This window comes from Mastomys coucha, unplaced genomic scaffold, assembly GCF_008632895.1.
Source record: "Mastomys coucha isolate ucsf_1 unplaced genomic scaffold, UCSF_Mcou_1 pScaffold23, whole genome shotgun sequence".
NCBI classification, from domain to species: Eukaryota; Metazoa; Chordata; class Mammalia; order Rodentia; family Muridae; genus Mastomys; species Mastomys coucha.
Genome location: NW_022196906.1, coordinates 103,959,106 through 103,983,891, shown reverse-complemented (window position 1 = coordinate 103,983,891; position 24,786 = coordinate 103,959,106). Strand labels below are relative to the sequence as shown.

The following is a 24,786-nucleotide window of genomic DNA, read 5'->3' as shown; positions in this document are numbered from 1 at the left end:
GAACCAGAGGTGTCTAGTAATCAAGCTCCTACAACCATGACCCTTACAGTACCTGTGTAGCCAGAAGTTCTCCCAGAAGTTCCCCCAAACTCCCACAATCAAGACCACGCAGGCTAATAGACCAAATGACCTTCATGCTATATCTGTATGACTGCAACAGGCCAAATCCTTTCTTATGCTCTTAAAGATACATAAAACAAATAAATAAATCTTTAAAAAAAATACAGACAGCATATCTCTAAAATCCATGTTTATGGAAGAAATGATATATACCTTGAGTTGAGTTTTTATGTAATTATGCTTCCTTGTGCACTAGGGATTATATTACACCAGGAAATTTTATTTTTTCAAATTATATTGTATTTAAATATGCTCACAAAAAACTACCTGGCAAAGTTTGGTCCAGTCTGACTAAGTCAAACTGAACCAAGTGCTCACTCTCACCTCTTTGCAGTTCATTTCCCTTCTTGACATCCCTACCCCCATCCCAGAATTGCTGTAGTAAGACCTGCCTAAAACATGAATATAACTATACAGACTGATACGTTTTTAAGAAAGGTTTCTTGTTTTTGTTTTTGGTTTTTGAGACAGGGTTTCTCTGTGTAGCCCTGGCTGTCCTAGAACTCACTTGGTAGACCAGGCTGGCCCTGAACTCAGAAATCTGCTTGCCTCTGCCTCCAAGGGCTGGGATTAAAGGTGTGCTCCACCACTGCCCAGCAAATTTTATTATTCTTAAGCCTAACTTCTCTGGAAGGACATGTACAATACTGTTAAGAGTAGGTTTTATCTAAAAAGAGAAAAATTTAAATTGCTTAATGGAAGGAAAAGATACCATGCCCATTCCCTTGTACCCTGTCAATGTGTTAATTGTATTAAAAAGCAATAGCTTTGGGAAGCTAGAGTAATGACCATACTCATAAATGTAAAATAATAGAGCTAAAAATATTTAACAATTTTCATGACTTTTTTTGCAGGGTGGGGTGGGAGTGGGAAGGGTCTCATGTATCCCAGACTGGCCTTGAACTCCTGATCCTCCTAGCTTCATCTCCCAAATGCTGGAATTATAGGTGTGAACTAGAAGCCCACCTCAGTATAAAACCTCTGTTTTTAACTATTCAAAAGCATCTACTGATCCTAAAGGTAGCGACCGTTAGAATTTAGAGACACAGCAATGAATTCTACTCAGTTCTCATTATACTCCCCTCATGTTTTGTCTCATGCGTCCTCGGCAAGGACATTCCCTAACACACACGCTGAGCTGGGGCTGAATTGGTCCAGAGAGCTCTGCAGGTTTTAAGAATAAACCCTCTTTCTAGAATTCTTTGCAAACACTAAACATTTCTTTGAAAATCCTGACAAGGGTCTTACAAAATTTACCTGTTACCTTTTAATCACTTACAAAACTAAAGAATATGGTAGAATTCTGGAATCTATTCTACTTAATTTTCACTGAGAAGGAGAGAGCACAAAGATGAAATAGCATGTGTCCTTCCCTTACAGCACAAGTATTCCACTCCAGGTGCTCATTCATGCACGGCACCAGCTTCCCCAAAAGGACAAGTCCACACCATCTCATGGGCTGCTTGGCCTAAAACAGTGTCTTATGTTTAAATCCATGCAAACTTGTTAAGAAAGAACCATTTGTTGGCTGCAAAAATCTTCAAATGCAAGGAAATATTTTCTAAGGTTGGTTCAGGGAAGGTATAACTAAATATGTACTGGTGGAGGGTGAGGGATTACATGATTAATCTCTAAATCTTAAGAAATTCATCTTAAACTCAAATCAACTATTTGATCTATTAAAGTCCCAAAGGGAAAAATTAGGAGGAATTTTACCATTATAAGCAAAGTTCATGAACTGTTTAATGAATGCAGGCTATGCCCAAATTTTAATCTATATACAACTATTGATAATGGCTGTAAGCAGCATAACTGATTAAACCCGTCTAGCCTACCTGGTACCTTGAGAGGTCACTTCCCAGCTACTAGCGACATGAAGTCTGTGCCTCCCATTGCTAGTCAGGACACAAGAAGATGAAGGCATAGCCTTTTCATTGATCTGAAAGCAATCTGGATACTCACTCCCACTAGCTCAAGCTATTAATATACTATAAATAAACAAACAAAAAAATAGAGCCAAGTCTCATATACTCAGCCAGACTTTTTTCTGCTGCAAATATTTACACCAATGTTCTCTCCTCACCCCCACAACTTCCAATAACACTCAAGATTCAGTGCTGAATTAAAAAGGCATGCAACCACACTGTCAGTCTCCTTAAGCTGAACACAAGGCATGCATGCTTTGGCTGAAAAAAATACATAAGTAGCATGCCAACAGACTAGCGAACAACGGATTAGAGTCTGGATGGAGCCAAGGCACAAGCTGTTTTCAATGCTGACTCAAAAGCCACACGGAACACACTTCCCCATGGCATGGTCATACCACTGGACGTGAGCAGCTTGGATCTCTCTCTCTCCTGACTTGCAGACTTCGGCAGACGTGGAGTGAGTCCTCGAGACTTGGTGGGTCTCATGTAGCCTTTCAATGGCTCTGCCATTCTGCCTTTATCTTCCTTCTTCCTTTCACCCAGTACCTTCAGTTCTGACATGCCTGTCATCTTCTGAGGAGCTTCGACCCCATTACCTTTGAATTCTGGGACTTGAGGATCCTTGTAAGCAGCCACCACTACTTTACGTTCCCCCTCAACACTGTCACACGAGAAATCAGACTGAAGTTCTGTTGTTGACATGGCAATGCATTCCAATTTTGTGACTTCACATGACAGACTAGTTTCTTTTAATTTATCCTTTTCATTTTCTGGAGACAAAAGTGTGTTATCTATCTTCTTATCCAAACTCTCTAGGTCCTTGGAATCTCTCTCTTTCTCATTTTGGTCGTCAGACAAACTGAATTCCTGTGTTTTCTCTCTAAGAGGGTCAGGGTTTCTAACTGGGGTCGAGTCTTTCTCAGCTCTCTTCTCTTCCTTCCCCAGAGGCAGATCTCCACTGTCTGCATGTGCGCCTAGGACTCTGACTTCTCCTGAAAGGAGCGGTCTTTCTGTGAGCACACCAGGAAGGAGGTGCCCTTTGGAGGGCTCTGTGGCATGCTGGGCTGAATGCGCAGAGGACCTGTGCTGCTCTGACTCAGGTCTCCCTACCGCATGCCTTTCGGGGGTTATCCCTATTTCATTTTCCCTGTAATCAGTAAGCCCACCTTCATTCTTAAGAGAGTGATCTCCGAGACTGCTAACCTTCTCTTGGGCTTCTGTAGAAGTCCCAGCAACTCCTTCTGTACCAGTAGAGGGCACAGCAGCAGGGCAAGTCTTGGGCCTTTTTTGACCTGGGAGTCCATCTCTGCTACACTTATCTTGTGTGAAATTTTTGAAATTATTATTTTCTTGCTCACTTTTTCTGGAATTATCTGGGAAGGAATTATCTTCCTTTCCTATTTGAGGAGAAGGGCAGGGCAGCATGTCACAGCCTGCTGATCCCATAGCCTCTAGAGGAGCTGACTTACTCATCAGACCCAACGGTGCTCTCTCAGAGGTAAATGTAATATTTCTATTTTCATCCACATATCCAACTCCCTCAATTCTGCAGTCTCCTGTGGTTTCCGTGGGATTTGTTGTATCGGTCTTAATCTCAGGAATGCTGCTCTGAACCCTTCTGCATTTCCCATCATTGCCCCTTTTGTTAGGTTTCCCTGGCACTGCAGCCTGTCCCTTGGCTACATAGGTCTTGTTTTCCTCAGTTCCTACTGAGGGAACAAATCCTGCCCCCTGGATTGCGTCTGGGGAGCTCACATATGTCACCTTGGCAGCTGGGTCAGTAGTAACAGCAGAACTTTGGGCTGAGTTTGTTTTATTCCCTAAAAGATCCCCAAGTTGAACAGAATTCGACTCAACCTTCTCACTCTTGGGGTCAGCAACTTCTGTGGCTGTACCTGATGCATATGTTTTCGGGGAAACCTGCCCTAGTTCACTGTTTTTATGGGGAACATTACCATCATCACTGTGCTTCTCTACACAAGGTGGGCAGATGATCTCCTCCCTGCCCTCCACTCGGCTAGGCTGTACAGGGTAACTATTTTTAAACTCTCTCTTCCTGCCTTCATTGCCTCTCTTTTTAGTCTTCTCAGAAATGCAGGGAGTTGACTCACGATCCACCCAAGGGCACTTCCCTTCCTTGCTCTGGTTACTGATACCCGTATTTTTAACCTCAGCTCTTCTTTCTGTCCTAGCATCCAAAGTCTGAGTCAAACTTGACCCACTTTCCAAAGGCATTAATGGCTGCATGGTGCCTCCTACACCACCATCAGCCACCCTTGGCGCGGCCTCAGTGAGGTCAGTAATGGCCCCTGGTTGCTCTGAAGACTCCAAGCATAGCCCTCTTCCGGGACCCTTAATACTCACTACCCCAGGTTCCGGGACTGGCTCATTTGGCAGAGGCACAGCGCTCCCCTCCCTGTTGCTGTTCAGGAGGAATGGCACCTCGGCTTTAGATCCTGACTTCCCTGAGCCTGCTCTGACTTTCCCAGGACCCCTTCCCTTCCTGCTTTTGGCATCACTTGTCATTTTCTTCAACAGCTCACTCTCTGGCCCAGGAGCTTGAACTAATTCTTGGTCTCTCAGCTCCTTGGAAGCAAGCAGGCTGGGTCCTAGTCTTTGCTCGGAGGCTGTGTCTGGTCTCAGCTCTTTAACATCCCGGACTGCATTAGGACACACCTGCAGTGCAGGTGCCCTACTTCTACCACTCTCTTCCTTCAGACTGTCTGCTGATAAAGCGAGGGTCAGACTTGGCAGCACTTTATCTGTTGTGGGTTTTGGAACTCTATTCATAATTTCTTGGCCCAATAAAGGGGAACAACCCCCTCGAGGAGCTGTCACACTGAGTGCAGTGCTGTCAACTGGGGTTCCTTTCAAACTAGATGGACTCACTTCCCTGCCTGTATGCACTAAAGGATTCGGGTGTGATATAGCTGGACTCACTTCCCTGCCTGTATGCACTAAAGGATTCGGGTGTGATATAGCTGGGGCTCTCTCTCCCTCTTCCTGCAGCAAGCTCTTGCCTTGGTTCTCTGATAGTAGGCTTTTATCTCTGTGGTCGGCTTCCACTCTCGGCTTGAGCTGAGCTTTTACCAGGGTTTCTGGAGGCTGATCTGGACATGAAGTGACCTCACGACTCTCTGCAGAGTCATGCTTCCAGACTTCTCTGGATACAAGTCCACATTCTGTGGGGCCCACACCTGACTTCAGGGGCCCATGAGCAGCAGGATGATCTTGGCGCTCATCTGTAGTATTGTTATCCCAAGGTCCCCCAGCTCGGGACTGAGGATATCTTTTCTGCTTTGGTTTTTTCTTCTTTTTCTTCATCATCATTGGCATGTTCTCTGTATCCCTGGCTTCCCTGCCATGATCTCTCTGGGGTAGGAATTCAGCATGAATAACTTTTCTTTGGTTCCCGTGCTCACCACCGGAAGATGAACCAGAGACCCAACCCAACTCAGAAAATGGGCAGGGGCCCAGCCTGGGATCAAGAATCTTCCATGGAGGAGAACCTTCCAACAGCTCAGGAGAGACCCTGGCAGGCTTAGACCGGGCTGACCTGCGGTCACTTGTTCTGCAAACGTGTTTACCTTGTGAGGAAGGGAAACCTGCAATACATGAACTTGGCTAAAATTCTAAACAGCAATTTCCTTCTTATCACCTCTATAAAAAAAGTTTAGTGATTCATTTAAGTGATTCACACCATTCATTCATATAAACCTTTTCCTAAACACTTCTTATCCTTAGCTGGGTTTATCAAAGATCATCATCACAAGTCAAAATTTTTTCCAGATATATTTATAAAAAATTAAGACATTTAAAATCTTCACTTTAAAATAATTCATTATAACATAACAGGAAACATGTAAGAAACCCACTTTCTGCCTAAAGAAAAGGAATATACTGAAAAAACAAAATAATGGACTTTATAAACTATACTGTTAATAATGACCATCACACAAGCAACAACTAAATACTGTCCCATCATCATCCCATCACTCCTGATGCTCACATTCCAGGACTCACCTGAGCAAAGCTCAGAAGGCTGGCGGCCAGATGTCTCCTGCTCTAACTTCTCTAATGCAGAACCTTCATCTATTGGCAAGGGAGACTTTTGGTCTGCAGCTTTGACTGGTTCTAAAGGTAAGAGTAAAATTCATGTAAGCTTCAGAGAAATAATATTTCAGTTAATTTTTTATGTACCATAAAATGGAAATGAAAATGTATTTTGAAGAATTCTTCTGTAATAATGTAGAGAAAATGGGAGGGGCAGTTGGAAGGCAGAATAGATAGGGTTCCCTGGTTTTTCTTCCTTTTTTTTTAAAAAAAAAATTATTTATTTATTTATTTATTTAATGTATGTGGGTACACGGTTGCTGTCTTCATACACACCAGAACAGGGCATCAGATCTCATTACGGGTGGTTGTGAACCACCATGAGGTTGCTGGGAATTGAACTCAGGACCTTTGGAAGAGCAGTCAGTGCTTTTGACCACTGATCCATCTCTCTAGCCCTTCTTTGCTTTTATAAGTAATTTTATTAATATTAATTGTGTGGAGGAACAAGTGTGCCACAGCCAACATGTGGAGGTCAGAGAATAGTATGTCAGTTGGTTCTCTCCGTTCACCATATGGGTTCTGGGGACTGAAGTTAGGTTGTCAAACTTAATGGCTGATGGCTTTACAATGAATGAGGCATCTTACTAGCACTACTTTTACCTTTGTAGATGAAACAAAAACCAAAACCCAAACATTTCTGAAAGCAGTGCATACAGACACAAGTCAGTATGCAGATGGGAATGATGGGCTGTGGGTCTTACTGGTTCACTTTCTGCAAGAGAAGCAATGAACACAGAATGGGGTGAGCCTCCAGAGGAAGGCGAGGGTCAGCACACTGACTAGGAGAAGCATGAGTGGACCTGAAAAGCAGGCTGTATCTTACCAGGAGTGACAGCTGTCCTTTAGTCTATACCCCGGGAGAGAGAATACTAAGAGGAAGCAGAAGCCTGTACCTGGTGAAGCCGTGGAAAGAGGTACTGCTGACTGTCCCTTGTGCTGCACAGATTCCAAATGGGAGTCTTCCTGTAGTTCTTCTTCGGTCTGTACAGTTTCTTTGTCTTTAATTTGAACTGTTGCTACTTTTGTTTCCAAGGGTAGGGCAAGATCTGAGGCTGGAGCCATGCTGTTGTCCACAGTCAACTGTGTTCCTGAGTGCGGATCAGCATGCTGAGCTGGGGGAGCCTCCGTTTCTGGAGACAGAGATGTGTCCTTGATTGAGGCTACCTCTTCTTCTGAAAGTGGGGTCACACTGTTAAACTCAGTCACCTTTGTTTCTGCAAGTGCAACCACGTCCTTGCCCAGAGCCACTTCTGATTCTGGGAGTGGAGCCATGTCTTTGACCATGCCCAAATTTGTTTCTGTGGGTAGAGCTGTCTCCTTGCCCAGGGTCATTTCTGTTTCCAAAGATGGAGTCATGTCTGGAGATGGAGTTATGTCCGTCACTGGGGGTCCCTCTGCTTCTAAGGGGAGTGGCATATCCTTTTTCAGCATCATTGTGGGATCTGAGGGCAGTGTCACCCCCGTTGCCAGGACCACCTCTGTTTCTGAGGACAAGACCATCTCCTGAGTCACGGGTATTTCTGTAGAGGACTCATCATCCTTTGCCAGGGCCACTTCTATTTCTGAGAGTGAAACCAAGTCCTTGGCTGGGGCTAGCTCTGTTTCTTTGGGAACTTCCATATCCTCAGGTGGTACTAAGTCCATTTTTATTGGAACTGCTGTCTCTGTTTCTTTGGGGAATGTCATATCCTTGTCTGGGACAATTTCTTCTTCCATAGGTGGTGCCATATTCTTGGCTGAAGATACATCTGGTTCTGTAGGCAATATGGTATCTTTAACATGGGCTGCCTCTGGTCTTATGGGTAGTTCCATGTCCTGGGCCAGGAGCATATCTGATTCAGTAGATGGCTGCGTGACATTTGCCAATATCACATCTGGGTTGGTGATCTCCTCTATGTCTTTAGCCCACGTTACCTCTGTATCTGGGCCTGGTGTTCTGTCTGTGGATAGAGATTCCTCTGTTTCTTTGGATGGCACCACATCAGTGGTCTGTTCTGCCATCATTTCCAATGCTTTAGCTGGCAGCTGCTCTTTTACTGATTCCACTTCTACTGCCTTGGATAGCTCTAAGAAAAGTAAGTTTAAAAAAATTTAGGACCTATGCTTGAGAGATAATGGCTCAGAAATGAAAAGAACAATATGTTTTCCCAGAGGATTTGGGCTCAATCCCCAGCACCCACACGGCAGCTCACAACTGTCTGTAACACTAGTTCCAGAGGACCCAACACCCTCACACAGACATAAATCAGTGCAAAATGGCATCAAATCCCCTGAAGCCGGAGTTACAGATGCTTGTGAGCCACCATGTGGGTGCTAGGAATAGAACCAGAGTCTTCAGAAATAGTAGTCACTGTTCTTAATTGCAGAGCCATCTCTTATATTTTTCTTGTGAAAAAAAAATCGTTAAAAGAAAATTAGGACCTAGTATCATTCACCCATAACCCTGCATTTAAAATGTACTTTCTGAACCTGGTGTAGTAACACAAGCCTTTAATCCCAGCACTCAGGAACAGAGGCAGGCAGGCCAGCCTGGTCTACAGTGTGACTTCCAGGACAGCCAGGGCTATACAGAGAAAGCCCTATCTCAAACAAAACAAAACAAAACAAAACAAAACAAAACAAAACAAAACAAACTTTGTGGAGCCAGGATGATAGCTTAGCTAGAAAAGGCATGCTGCTGCCAAGCCTGATGGCCTGAGTTCAGTCCCAAGGAGCTATATGGTCAAGAGAAATGACATCGAGAAGTCATCTTCTGATCTTAAAAAATATAATAAAAATAAATAAAAGTAGAAATAAAAAATAAAATGACAAAAAGATATTTTAAAAAAGAAACATTCTGGGCTGGAGAGATGGCCCCGCAATTAAGAACAGTGACTACTATTCCTGAAGACTCTGGTTCTATTCCTAGCACCCACATGGTGGCTCACAAGCATCTGTAACTCCGGCTTCAGGGGATTTGATGCCATTTTCTTTCTCTCCCTCTCTCTTTTTTTTGTTTTTTTGAGACAGGGTTTCTCTGTGTAGCTCTAGCTGTCCTGGAACTCACTCTGTAGACCAGGCTGGCCTTGAACTAAGAAATCCGCCTGTTTATGCTAGTCAAACTAGGAAACTGTAAAAGTCATGAAAAAAATTAAATAAATGAAAATCACCTTCTAATTAATATTTGGCTTTTAATGAATATAAGGTTTACTTGTTCTGTTTAGTTGGTTTTTTAAACAGGGTTTCTTTGTGTAGCTTTGGCTGTCCCAGAACTGTATGTATAAACCAGGCTGGCCTCAAATTCACACAGATTTACCTGCTTCTGCTTCCTCAGTGCTGGGAATAAAGGTGGGGGCTACCACCGCCCAGCATGAGTACAAACTTTCACTAACTAAAAAGCTGCAGAGGTAATGTCTAATGTCTACCTTTGGCAAATACAACATTTTAAAAAAATGAAACAATGCTAGGAAGACAAGTCACTCCTCCTGGCCTTTTGGCTGAGATCAAGTGCACTAAGAACACAAGATGTGGAGTAGACATGGCCAGGGGAAAACACATGCTTAAATAAAAGGACACAGGTACATAATCAAGTTAGAAAGGGAACTAGCGGTTAGCAGTCATTCTTCTCATAGATGTCATGAAAGGGTACACTGTCTCAGGCCTGAAGTCTGGCATTGCGTAGGGCTAGGCAGGAAGAATACCATAGGCCAGCATTGGTTACTTTCTGAGACAAAACATTCCAGTGTTTAAAAATCTGCATCAAGCATGTCTTCAACACAGCACTCAAGAGACAGAGGCAGACAAGCTTGAAGCCAGCCTGGTCCACATAGTATGTTCCGCTCCAGGTAAGATTCTGTCTCTCCCAGGGCGGTGATGGTGCACGCCTTTAATCCCAGCACTTGGGAGGCAGAGGCAGGTAGATTTCTGAGTTCGAGGCCAGCCTGGTCTACAGAGTGAGTTCCAGGACAGCCAGGGCTATACAGAGAAACCGTGTCTTGAAAAACCAAAAAAAAAAAAAAAAAGATTCTGTCTCTCTAAGAACGATAAAAAGAGTGTTTATCTGTATCTGCTTTAGACTGCTGAGAACACTGGAACACTGATTACTGATGCCATAAACATGAAGTACTGAAATCGTTTCTGAGAACTTACCTGTTGCTGGCTGTAGAGCTTCTACAGTAACCTCTTGGGAAACCCAGGACTCTGAGTGTGGAGAGTTTGGGGCTCCTACAGAACACTCCTGAGATACAACAGCCGTGGAAGCAAATGAGTCACAGGGAAGCATACCTAATATTGAAACACAGTTTTTAAACACGCTCATCAATATCAGAGGAAAAGACATTGACATATGTTGTCAAGAAGACACAAACCCTAAGACCAATAAACATAGACATTTGCCAGGTGGTGGTACTCACACCTTTAATCCCAGTATTTGGGAAAAATGAAAGGCAGATCTCTGTGAGTTGGAGGCCAGCACAGTCTACAGAGCTAGTTGTAGGAGAGCCAGAGCTGTTACACATAGAGAGAAAAACCGTGTCTTGAAAAAACAAAAAAAGGGTTGGAGAGATGGCTTAGCAGTTATGAACACTGACTGCTTTTTTGGAGGTCCTGAGTTCAAATCCCAGCAACCACATGGTGGCTCACAACCATCTGTAATGAGACTGGATGTTCTCTTCTGGTGTGTCTGAAAACAGCCACAGTGTACTTACATAAAATAAATAAATAAATACATAAAATTATTTTAAAAAACAAAAACAAAAAACTAACAAAAAAATTTTACAGTAAGATCTGCTACCATTTTCTGCTTAGGGATAATTGCTGTTTATATAGTGTCACAATAAAGCTCTGGCTGTTCTGGAACTCTCTATATAGATAAGGCTGGTCTAAAACTCAGTGATCTGCCTGCTTCTGCCTTATGCCATGATTAAACATGTGGCCCAGCATATTATCATCTTTAGTTTATAAGCACATACATGGTGCATGCCTGAGTGTGCATGTATTCATGTGCTTATACACAGGTACCTGCATTAGAGCCCTTGTCGGTGCTAGATCCACCTCTGGTCTTTGCAAAGCCAGCAAGTATTTCTCTTAACACCTGAGCAACCTCCAGCCCAGGTTTGAAATAAATCGTTACCAGGCAGAGTAGTGGTATGTCCGAGTAGCAACAGGAACCAATGGTTATAGGTTACATTCTACTGGGATTTTAGAATACTGAAGAGAGAGCATTATCAAAACCACCATCCACAGAACTCAGTGGACAGCACACTATTGTGAGCCTGCATTTACCTATGAAAAAGATTAGAATCTGCCTTTATAAAAATGCCTAATAAATTATTAGCAAGGTGACAAAATAAAAGGATTATGCTCTTCTATGTCAGACACAATGTGAGATTTAATATCATAAGGCCTAAGCCATTACCAACTATTAAGTATCCTTTTTTTTTTTTAATGTATGTGAGCACACTGTAGCTGTCTTCAGACACACCAGAAGAGGACATCAGATCACTTTACAGATGGTTGTGAGCCACCATGTGGTTGCTGGGAACTGAACTCAGGATCTCTGGAAGAGCAGTCAGTGCCCTTAACCACTGAGCCATCTCTCCAGTAAACTCCTTTTATGATTATTTTGAAGGAGACAGAATCTCATATTGTCTAGGTTAGCCTTACACTCGTGAGCTCTGGTGATCCTCCTGTTGTTAGCCCCCCTTAGTACACGATCCTACAGGCATAGTACGTAACACCACATCCAGAAAGATGACTGCAAGGCAAAATAGGTGCGCAAATAACAAACAGTATAACAGTATGGACTAACTGCTACAGGGATGTAAGGACTTTGAGGACGAGGGTATCACAGACGGTCTCCGAGAGAGAGAGGAAGAAGAGGAGAGGAGGGCTGTCAACAGAAAGACTTAAGAGCCCTCTTAAAAGAAAGCAGAGAGACATCAACAAGACAAGAACTGCTACACTATAAGAGCAATCTTATTCAAGTAGGTGTTGCATAACCTACAGGGCAAACAGGACCATACAAACCATGGGGAAATGACTTGAAAATCAAATCATAAATATTCAAAGATTCAAATTAATCAGTAACAGCAGGATATTAAAAATGGGCTACAAAAGACTAAAAGGCTGACTAGACTAGTGGAGTGATCCAGATGTGAAGGGACTTAAAGTAGAGGAAAGCAAAGAGGATATAAAAGAATGCAAGGCAGATCCTACAAAGAAGATGGTGGCACACACCGTAATCCAAGCTACTGGTGAGGCTGCTTGCAAGATCATGAGTGTGAGCCCACCCCAAACAGAACAGCAAGATTCTGTCTAAAAATGAACGGAGTATCACTTCAAAAATGAACGGAGTATCACTTCAAAGGAGAGGAGGAGAAAAGAGGATAGTCAGAGCAACCGAAACATAAAGATGCGGGCACTGGTAAGTGAGAACTGTTGTTTACATTGGACCTGACACAATACTATCTATTTAACCTCTATCATCAGCACCTCTCTACAGTAGGAACTAATGCTGGCTCCACTGTATAGATTTAAAAGGTCAGTAAGGAGGGTTGAGCTGACTCAGCTGGACTGCTTGCCCAGGATGCAACAAGAGTGACCTGGCTGTGATTCGGTGGCTCACAAACAGACTCCTGTGGCATCCATAATATATAATCTCTGTACTCGGTAAGAAGAGACAAGAAGAGTAAAAGAGGTAATTCTTTGCTAGATAATGAGTATTAGGCCAGCCTAGGATATATGAGATCCCATCTCAAATAATAAATGAGGAATAAGAAACTGAAATCTAGGAACTAATTTCTTCTAGACCATGAAAAGTAAAATATGGACAAAGATCTATCAAAGTCTTACAAAAACCTCAAATGTAAACTTCCTAATTTGCTACTGGAGACCTTAGAAGTCCTTACCCTTTCTGTTTTTCAATTTCAAGGTACTATTATGTAATATATTGATTTAAAGCTATCTCTTAGGTCCATGAATGCCTGCCATGTTTGTGTATGTTTATGTATATATTAATTATATAATATTAATTATATGTATATGTTTATAATAAACATGCATATATGTGTATGCACACATGTAAAATTCATGTTCCATAATTTCACATTAGTTCAGATGTAATGGCCCCAGTAACTTGGAGGGAGAGAAAGACAATTAGGAATTCAAGGTCATCCTTGGTTACATAGCTAAAGCTAGCCAAAGCAGATTTCTTATGTAGAATTTACCTTAAAAAAATTGTATTTTTCGCTGGAGAGATGGCTCAGTGGTTAAGAGCACTGACTGCTCTTCCAGAGGTCCTGAGTTCAATTCCCAGCAACCACATGGTGGCTCACAACCATCTGTAATGGGATCTGATGCTCTCTTCTGGTGTGTCTGAAGACAGCTACAGTGTACTCATATACATAAAATAAATCTTTAAAAAAAAAAAATCTCACTTAAAAAAAATTGTATTTTTCTCTTTATCATTTGTCATTCATTGTATGGATACCTACACAATAGATAAATGATAGATCTGACATAATAAATCTATTTGAAGCCATACCATAACTGTCTTCTGAAGGGTTTTTTTGCTCTATAAATGCAGAAGCACTTGTGGGCCCACTGGAAACAAAGAGCAGATCTGCCAGACCATCATCATGGTGCACGTTATAGGGATCTAGAATAAAAAAGAGCCAAACACACACACAGTGAACACAATTAGGAAGATAATGATCCCTTGTTTCCTATGAATGTTGATCTATTTCATTTGTATTGCCAATAATAAATTAAATAACATGACTACATATGATGAAGCAACAATAAATATTCACTAACTCACTTGGTATAATAAAATGTAATCCATAGTTCCCCTAAACTTTGATTATTTAAGAGAGGAAGCTAACATAAAAGTTCATAATACTCCACTTTAAGATTCTAAAAAGTACAGAGGGAACTAAAAATTTCAATATGCTAAGATACACTTTTAAGATTTTAAAACAAACAGAAAATGGGGACTATGTGATGGCCATAAAAACCTAAGTTAGATTCCCCAGAGCCCACAAGAAAGTCTGGTATGGTGGCAGATGCTTGTAATTTCATGCTGGAGACAAAGATAAACACAGCACACAAAAATTAAAATTAAACAATAAAATTACGCTGGGCATGAAGATTTATGAGCTACACACAATGAGATTCTATCTCCAAAAAACAAACCAAACAAACTCAACTAGAATTTTATCTGTAGAAGAAGCTTAAAAAGTTGTTTTCATGTGAACATGTATGAAGAATGTAGAATTCCAAATGCTCACTGAGATCAGTGTGACATTGAATGCTTTAACTCAAGAGTTCTCCAGAGTTCCAGTCCAGGCCAGCCAGGGTTACACAGTGAGATGCTGTCTATCTGAGAGTCAGCTCTCTGGCACACAGTAAGCACCATGATTACTGCCACCCTTGACTGTAGCAATCATGGTGACTCGAGTGCTGAGGGGCTGCTGAACCCTTCGTTTGAATGTACATAGATATGATACAAATATAAGTAATAGGTTTTTGTTTTTAAGATTTATTTATTTTTATTATATGTAAGTACACTGTTGCTGACTTCTGACACACCAGAAGAGGGCATCAGATCTCATTACAGATGGTTGGGAGCCACCATGTGGTTGCTGGGAATTGAACTCAGGACCTTCAGAAGAGCAGTCAGTGCTCTTAACCGCTGAGCCATCTCTGCAGCCCCAGCAATTGATTTTTTAAAAGATAAAAAAAAGTGCTTCTAAAGAAAGGATAAACAGGGCTGGTGTGACTGACTCACCCCTGTAATCCTAGTTCTTTGAAAGGCTGAGGTGACTCACCCTGTAATCCTAGTTCTTTGAAAGGCTGAGGTGAGAGGCCTGCCAGTGTGGATTACTGTGTGAGAGGCTATCTTAGAGAAAAAAAAGTGAAGGATAAATAAAGATAATGGTCTAAGTAAATGTGTTCTGGAAATGATTATACTTTCTTTCGCCATGCCTTGTTGAGCTATTTTGTAGCTAAAATTCTTTATCTTGATGAAGTTACAGCCTTGTCACCTATCATCTCACAGGTCACATTTAGCTGTCACACACAGCCTGCACTTACCAGCCTGGTTAGTCTCTAACACTTGCTGAGGCTGGAAACAAAAGCTTGCATCTTCTGGCCAGTTCTGGCTGTTGTGATAATCCTGATGGTCCACCTTCTCTCTGAGGAAGTCAGTTGGAGACCCTTAAGATTCAAACAAAATAAATTATAAGATACCACTGTTTTCTAATCTACTAATATTTACAAAATACTACAGATAGAACAATAAAACACAGTCACATCTAATAAACACTTTTCAGGGGAAAATTTTTTGCTTTCTGTATTTTACAGACAGGGTTCTCCCTAGGTAGTCCTGACTACTAAAGAGATTCCACTACTTCTGCATCCTGGAATGCTGAGATTAGCAGTGTGGGCCAAGCCCAGTAAGGGGTGGGTGTGTGTGTGGTAAGGGTGGGAGTGGGGTTAAAGCTAGAAGGAAATGGAATGGTATTCCATGGTCATGAATGATTCAGTATTAAGATAATTCTTGGGCAAGCAAGATAGTTGAATGATAAAGATACCTGCTAACAAGCCTGATGACCTAATTTCCATTCCTGGGACTCTGAGGGTTGTCAACTCACCTCCATAAATTTACCACATTATGTACTTACTCACACGCGCACACGCGCACACACACACACACACGCGCGCGCGCGCGCGCACACACACACACACACACGCGCGCGCGCACACACACGCACGCACACACGCGCACACACGCGCGCACATACACACACAATTTAAACAAACAAGACAGTTCTAAAACTGACCAATAGATACAAGGCAATTATTGAATTTTGGCATTCTGGATAAACTCAAGTTTAGATTCAAAGCAAATTAAATTTAAAACCACCTAAGTTTTAAAGGCTATATGTTGTATAATCTATACAGAAGGTTTTTAAAGGAGTATAACCACAACAATTTTGAAAAGAAAATAAGTTCAAGGGCTTATAGTGCCCAATTTCCAAAGTGGTTATAAGTTTAACTCCCTTTGGTACTGAGCAGGCATTTAAAGGCTCTAACTTGGCTCGTGACCAAAAATGAACACCAAGCATTGACATTCAAAGAAAAGATAGAAGAAAAAAACGAAACAAAAACATCCCGGTCAAAAACTGACATGTAATTGTTCTTGTATGAAAGAACTGCAGGGACAAAAATGGAGAGGAGTCTGAGGAAAAGGAGGTCCAGCAACAGACCCAAAGTGGGACCCAGCTCAAGGGGAGACCAAAAGCCTGACACTATTACTGAGCGCTCAACAAAAAGGGACCTAGCATGATTGCTCTCTGAAAGACCCAACAAGCAGCTGAAAGAGTCAGATGTAGATATTTGTACCCAACCAATGGACACAAGCTGCTGACCCCTATGGTTGAATTAGGGAAAGGCTGGAAGAAGCTGAGGAGGAGGGCAACCCTGTAGGAAGACTAGCAGTCACAATTAACCTGAGATATCTCAGACACTGGACCACCAGCAGCATACATCAGCTGATATGAGGCCCCCAACACACACAGTAGAGGACAGACTGATCTGATCAGAGAAGATGCACCTAACCCTCAAAAGACTGGAGGCCCCAAGGAGTGGGGAGGTCTGGTGGGATGGGGTATATGTGTGGGGGGACATCCTCCTATAGACAGTAGGAGGTACAGGGGGGAGGTATGGAATGTGGAACAGTCAAAGGGTAGACCCAGAGGGGTTATAAAATCTAGAGTGAAAAAAAAAAGAAGTCAACTGGTAGGGCTCAGCTGTTAAGAGCTCTGACTGCTCTCCCAGAGGTCCTGAGTTCAAATCCCAGCCACCACATGGTGCTCACAACCATCTGTAATGGGATCTGATGCATTGAGACTATCTTCTGATCTCCACAGGTATGACTGCATGCATGTGTACACACACAATAGCACACATGCACACATGTGAACATAGAACATAAAAGATCATAAATCTGATAAAAATATTATGTGCAGAAAAGGTTAAAATCAACTATAATTCAATTATAAAGTCCTATTCAAAGCTGGAGAAATGGCTCAGCAGTTAAGAGCACTGTCTACTCTTACAGAGATCCTGAGTTCAATTCCCAGCAACCACATGGTGGCTTACAACCATCTATAGGGAGATCTGATGCCCTCTTCTAGCATACAGATGTACATACTGAAAGAGCACTCATAAATAAAATAAATCCATCTTAAAAAAGAAAAAAAAAAAGAATGGACATTTCAATAAAATGTATACATGAGATAATACAGGAGGAAATGCAACTCGTTATTATTTGCCCTTAGGGATATGTAAATTAAAATGGGAATAAGGAGCCACAATATTAGATATTAAAAAGTGGATTATTGCCAGGCAGTGGTGGCGCATGCCTTTAATCCCAGCACTTGGGAGGCAGAGGCAGATTTCTGAGTTTGAGGCCAGACTGAGTTCCAGGACAGAGTGAGTTCCAGGACAGCCAGGGCTACACAGAGAAACCCTGTCTCAATAAAACAAAAACAAAAACAAAACAAAAAAAAGGTAGATTATCAGCTAGGGTATAACTAAATGGTATACAGCAATTGTCTACTAGACACAAGGCCCTGAGTTTAATCCCAAGCACTGGGGGAAGAAGGGGATTGAAGGCTGGAGATATGGCTCAGAGGTTAAGAATAAGAGGATACAAATTTGCTTCCCAGCAGTATCCATGCTGGGTGACTAATGACCACCTATAATTCCAGCTTTGGAATATCTGATACCTAGGGCCTCTGTGGGCATCTGCACTCACATACAAACACTAACAATCAGGAGGCAGTGGTAAGCAGATCAAGAAAACCCTGGAGAAATTCCAGGCCAGCCAGGGCCACGTAGTGAAACCTTGTCTCATGAAATAAATTTGTAAAAATTTAAGCCTATGTTCACTAAAGATTTTAATGATGAGAAATTTGGAAACTTCCATTTACAAATGTAAAATGTGGGCTGGAGAGATGGCTCAGCGGTTAAGAACGCTGACTGTTCTTCCAGAGGTCCTGAGTTCAATTCCCAGCAACCACATGGTGGCTTACAACCATCTGTAATGGGATCTGATATCCTCTTCTGAAGAGAGCAATGGTGTACTCATATACATAAAATATATAAATAAACTTAAAAAAAAAAAGAATGTAAAATGGGCCAGGTGGTGGTGGCACATGCCTTTGATCACAACACTCTGGGAGGCAGAGGCAGGTAAATCTCCGAGAGGCCAGACTGGTCTACAGTAAGTAGATGATACAGGTAAATTTGGGAACACTTGATGGTTTCCTTTTGTTGAGTTCAACATTTATTTGAGCATGTTTGAGTATGAGTGAGAATGTGAGTGTATTTGTGGTGGTCAGAGGACAACTTGCAGGAATCTGTTTTCTTACTTCATGAGGGTCCTGGGTATTGAACTCAATCATCAAGCTTGGTGGCCAGCACCTCTTTACCTGTTGTTGAGCAATCTCGCCAGAGTTCCTTTCTTTGTTTAAATAATTTCTTTACAGTGACATTCACCCTTTTCACATCAGTATTCAGGGAGATTAAGATGTTGACAGAGATGTGCCAGGTCTTACTTTGGAGCATTTTCTTCTTTCCAAAGAAAAATCCTTTAATCTTTTGCCCAAGTCTTACCCTGCCCCTGACATCAACTTTGGTACTTACATCAGTTACTTGATATAAGAAACTGACCTCTTTCATTTACAGTAACAGTTTCAAGGTTCTGTTTTATCATAACTCAGAACCCATTCCTTTCCAAATGGTACTCCATTGTGTGACTTCCTCACACTTTCATCTACTGCTTAGCTAAGGTTTGGTTGTTTTCACTGCTATAAATAATCCATGAACACAAAAACCTATATTCTCAGATAGACTCCAGAAGTAGAACTGGAGGGTCACATAACAATTTCATGTGGAAGCTTTTGAAGAGCTGTGAAACCTTTCTAAAATGGCCAAACTTGGTTGGGTGGTTTCAACAATGTTATGTAATTGCCCCCCCACCCATGTACTTATCAGTGACTATCTTATTTTAGCTATCCTGGATCTGGCCTTGGTACAAAGTATTATATTCTTCTGTTGTAGTTTTTTTCCTTTAAAGATTTTTCTGGGGATTGGAGAGATGGCTCAGTGACTAAGTGTGCATGCTGTTCTTGCAACAGACTTGATATCAATTACCAGCACCCACATGGGGTGACTACAACCACCTGTAACTGCAGTTCCAGAGGAATCAAAAACCTCCAGCCTCCTGAACACTGCGACACCTGTACATAAAACTGAAACAAAATTACTTTTTTTCTTTTTTTCCTCTTCTCTTAAACTACTTTTCTTTTGTTGTTTAGATCTGTACTTCCTTATAAACATGTTAAGTATCTTCAGGTCTCTAGGTATCTTTATTATATGCTGACTGGTTTATGGGCATCTTTTTCCTTTGTTTATCAGCCATTTATATCAGAATCTCTACAACACTGATAAACACAGGAAAAAGAAACATAATGAATCACAGAGTCATACTTTGGTTTTTCAGACTCAGTGAGAGAAGCCTCTGCCTGTTAGCCATCTAACCTGTCTACCCTCTAATGCCTCCTTCCCATATCCACATGCACTGTGTATTCAGATGCTGATTTCTATGTCCTCATATCTGGTTGCAGTTCTGATGTTGGCATGCTCAAGCATCCCCAGTCTCAATGTTACGTAAACATTGTTTTCCATCACCTCTTATTGGTTAATAAAGAGCGGATCAGCCGATTAGCTGGGCGGAAAATAGGACTACACTTCTGATCACAGTAAGGGGGTCAAAAGAGAGACCAGGGAGAGGGGGGTGGGGGAGAAGAAGAAAGGTATAGAGAAAACATGTGGAGGGACCACAGGAGGATTAGACATAAGGTCAAGACAAGATGAGTGATCAGCTGTGAGGATACACATAGACCAGAGTGAGTCAGGTGAGACCAGATGGCAAATAACAGGTATGTGGCTGGAGAGGAGCAACTCAGTCAGGTTAGAATAGCTCAGTACCCAGCTTAGTGCTTGCATCTTGTTATTAAAAATACCAGACCTCACCGGACAGGGGTGGCACATGCCTTTAATCCCTGAGTTTGAGGCCAGCCTGGTCTACAGAGTGAGTTCCAGGACAGCCAGGGCTATACAGAGAAACCCTGTCTCAAAAATAAATAAATAAATAAATAAAATAAATACAACAACAACAACAAAAAATCCCAGACCTCTTATGTCAATTATTTGGGAGCTAAAATGGAGTACATAGCAATGCCATGACTTATGTCTCAGAATTTCTGAAGAGCATCTCATAGCTCTAATGCTCATTGTCTCCTTTTTTTTTCTAGTTCCTAGGAAGGAAACAAATTGGTCCCTAATTAACTAGCTTTATATTGGCCTTTAAAACAGTTCTCTTAGTTTACATATATTAGTATACAGATTCAGTACTCTCTTTAAAAAGGTAAGACAGGTCTAAGTTTAATTAACACACAACTTCTGACCATGCGTTCTGATTCCTAGTACTAAAGAAAAAACTTTTAACAACTGTGTTTTTACAACTTTGGTTTGTTTGTTTGTTGGTTGGTTGGTTGGTTGGTTTCATAATATTTGTGCAAATACATAAATGTGTAAAATACTATTTAAAAAAAGTAAGTTATTATCAGAATTGCCAAAAGGAATTTGGCTGGGCATGGGGGTGCACACTAATCCTATCACTAGGAAGGCAGATCTCTGCGTTGTTGCGGCCAGTGATTTCTAGGACAGAAATAGTAAGACCCCATCTTGAAAAAAGTGGCAGGAGGATCACAGGACATTTTATGCTAATGCTTCCACACTATACACCATCTTCCTGGAAACTGGTCTTCATTCAGAATGAAAACGGTACTTTCAGACATTGTTTCAACAATTCTTTAGAATAAAAGTGTTTAAGGAGTCCGAGGAAATCAAGCATTACACGAAATTTCTTGGTCTTTGCTAGGAAAGTATAGTTGTAACTCACACTTTCTGAAGAAGCCACATTCAAGTGTGATAGGTAGGCTAGGCCTTTCTAGAAGGGAGCTGCGGCAGAGCCCAAAGCAGCTCTCAGGAGCCTCATTCAGAACAAATAGCATCTAGCTGTCAGTATTATTAATGAGCAGCTTTAACAGAAACTCACTCCCACGTCCTCAGCAGTCGCAGCTGACCTAGATTTTGTTCTTAAAACTCGGCTAAGCAGGGAAGCTCCTCTGCAGGAACAACAGCATTCAGCCTAAATTTATTTCTTTTTAAAGACAGAATCTTACTCTATTGTCCAGACCGGTCTCAAACTTTAACAGCTTCAATACTGGTTGTGATTATAGATATGAGCCATCATGTCTAGCTTTGTTTTTTTTCCCTTGTTTTGTTTTGTTTGTTTTTATAGTACAATTATAATCACTAAGAACCTATTTTAGTAAAATAATAAAAAATAAAGCTGTAAACAATAATTCAATTTACTTGAGGAAATATAAATGATCGTATCCCTATCATTAGTCACCTTTAGAAACCTTGGTTTTTCCCCTAAAGCAGACTGGTTGGGGCCAGTGAGATAGATGGCTTTAGTGGATTAGGCACTTGGAGCAAAACTCTGGTGACCTGACTGGGAGAGTTCCAGACTTAAAGGGAGAAGAGAATTGACTCCATGAAGCTGTCGCCTGACCTTCAGACATGTGCAGTGACACTCATACCACAACCCTATGCACTCACAACAGCGACATCAAAATTACAAAATGGCCCAAAGAGGTAACTCGGTCGCTGAGCGCTTACTCTCTGCCTGGGGACCCAGGTTCAGTTCCCACATGGCAGCCCACAACTGTCTGTTACTCTAGTTCCAGCGGGTCTGATGTCCTCTTATTATCTCCAAGGGTACTGCATGCATGTAGTGCATATATATATATACACCCAGGCAAAACTCATACGCATAAAATAAAAATAGAATTACAAAATAGGAGAGAATAATAGGTGACAGGAGGCAATTTCCATGCAACTGAGCATTTACCAGAGAAAATAAATGGCTAAATTTTAGTAAATACCAATTAGTCAAATATTCCATCTTTGTATCAAAGCCATAATTCTATAACATCAAGCTCAAGTGCATTAGTTTATTTTACTTTTTAAAAAAAAAAAGATTTATTTATTTATTTTATGTGTACAAGTATACTGTAGCTGTACAGATGGCCATGAGCCATCATACAGCATGGCTGCTGGGAATTGAACTCAGGACTTCTGCTGGCTCTGGCCCTGCTCTCTCCGGGCCTCACACTCCAGTGGATTAGAGTGGATTACTCCCCACTCGATCTGGCGTAATCCACTGTAGCTGTCTTCAGACGCACCAGAAGAGGGCGTCAGATCTCACTGCAGATGGTTGTGAGCCAACCATGTGGTTGCTGGGATTGGAACTCAGGACTTTATCAGTGCTCTTATCCGCTGAGCCATCTTGCCAGCCCTACTTTTGTTTTTTTGAGTCAAGATTTTCTTATTTATCCCTGGCTGTCCTGGAATTACCTCTAGACCAGGTTGGCATCTGTTACGAATAAAGGTGTGCACCACCACGCCTAGCTTAGACCCTGGATTTAATATAAGAGCATACAATTTTCACTGCTATGGTTTTAAATATACATTGCAAATAACCTTTAAGAAATTACCACTTGTCCAACTATCATACCAAATCAAAGAATACTCCATAATTTAATACTCCATTTACCAAATATTTACATATGTGAAAACAGATTTTCCTCATGTACTACAACCCAAACAACATCTGAGGACACACTGCATAGAGTACCACCATTTATATTACACCTGGGACCTAACTGGTATCCAGAAAATGGTGTTAAATAAACAAGTAATTACAAACAATTGGAATTTCCAAGGAAAAATGTCATCTGGAGAGAATACCAACTGGCGGTCTGCAACTAAGCCACCGCTCCAAAGGTAGAGTAGGACTTGTATAGCATTTCTTGCCTTTGTCTCTCTTTTGTTTTGGCAGTGACTGCATATCCCATGGATTTAATCCATGTGCCCCAAAATGATTTTGAACTTCTGATAGTCCCAAGGATTCTTTCCAAGTGCTGGAACAACAGCGATGTGTCATCGCACTAGGCTTATGTGATGCTAGGGATTAAAGCCTGGCCTCCTGCATGCAAGGCTAGCACTGCTGCTGTTTTCCTACTGCTATTTTCCTGGCTGTTCTTTCAGGTTTTTCCTAGAAAAAAAAACTTGGAGCTGGAGAGATGGCTCAGTGGTTAAGAGCACTGGCTGTTCTTCTAGAGGTCCTGAGTTCAATTCCCACCAACTACAAAATAACTCACAACCACCTCTTCTGGCATGTAGGTATACATGAGATAGAGTACTAATATACATTAAATAAATACATCTTAAAACAATACTATTATACAAGAGGATTTACATTAAACTAAGCCAATTCATAATATAACTTAAATCTGCCAGTTCACACAGTGTAAAATATGGAAGAATAAAAGAAGTAACTACAATCAGGTCAGGAAAACAGGCCGAATAAGCCAGGACTATCGTCTCTGATATGATGTATAGCCATCTTAGAGGAAAATAGAAACTAGCACTTTTCTTTTTTTAGACGAAACAGGAATCAAAACATTTCCTTAATGTACCAGTAATTCAAAATGAACTCCATTTCTATTCTTACATTCCATTAAAACAGGTTATATGTTAATAAGTATTTTGAAGTCAGGGAAGAAGTCAACAGGATTTAGTATAAAGTCAGAAATTTTGATTATATATAGTTATAATCAAAATTCATCTGTGGTAACCACATGTGAACATTAAACTTTATTTCTTGCACATATCCCATTTTCAATGGCTTCTATTATTTCTACCAGTATACTCCAAGCAACTATAGACCGATTGCCATCTGTGCTCTATAACAACAAAACAACAACAAAAACCCCTACTCTCCACAGTGGGGCAAATTGTCTAAGGATATTTACTATTTTCATTATAAAAGCTTACTTGAGGAGACAGATCTCTGAATTGCTGAGGCCAGCCTGATCTACAGAGTTCCAGGAAAACTAGGTTGCACAATCTAAAACTACAAACAAAAAACTCTGGAACCCCACTGGACAAAAATCAACAGCCAAATATTGACTTTCTTCTTGTTTCTGGTCATCTCAGACTTTGCTGTGTTAGTGTATTAGCTAAGGATTGGCTTGGTTTTCTACAACTTTCCCATCCCTTCTTTCTGGCACAGAGCTGACCATGTGGCCTGATAGTCTGACCAGGGAAGTAAAGTATTCAGCCAGGTGGGCTTTGGGGTTCATTTAATTAAAAGAAAAAAAAAGCCTTTAATCCTAGCACTTGGGTGGCAGAGGCAGATGTATCCCTGAGTCTGAGGTCATCCTCATCCCCAACATCTCCAAAGAGACTTCCAGGCAAACCAGGTTAGTGAGCCATACAAGCCTTGATAGCTTTGGCTCGCGGCGGCACGTCCAGTCACACTCAGCTCACTATGTAGCAAAGGATGGTTGTGTACTTCTGATCCTCCTGTCTCTATCTCCCAAAATGAGTCATCTTGCCTGGCTAAGGTCCAGAGCCTCCTACTGTTAAGCAGGTACTC

At 41.5% G+C, this 24,786-nt stretch overlaps 1 protein-coding gene across 17 annotated transcripts in view; it reads right to left on the bottom strand.

Moving 5' to 3' along the window:
• The window catches only part of Map4 (microtubule associated protein 4), a 141,136-nt gene that overhangs the window by 37,948 nt on the left and 78,402 nt on the right, over positions 1-24,786 (bottom strand). For 10 of the 17 annotated variants that reach the window (XM_031345228.1, XM_031345222.1, XM_031345223.1 and 7 more), the window contains 6 exons: positions 15,237-15,359; positions 13,687-13,800; positions 10,293-10,427; positions 7,058-8,230; positions 6,072-6,182; positions 2,444-5,653 (listed from right to left, as the gene is read on the bottom strand). In XM_031345228.1, coding sequence (XP_031201088.1) covers positions 2,444-5,653; positions 6,072-6,182; positions 7,058-8,230; positions 10,293-10,427; positions 13,687-13,800; positions 15,237-15,359 — 4,866 coding nt within the window. The remainder of the gene's footprint in view (positions 1-2,443; positions 5,654-6,071; positions 6,183-7,057; positions 8,231-10,292; positions 10,428-13,686; positions 13,801-15,236; positions 15,360-24,786) is intronic. The other 7 variants (XM_031345235.1, XM_031345230.1, XM_031345231.1 and 4 more) reach the window with 1 other exon arrangement.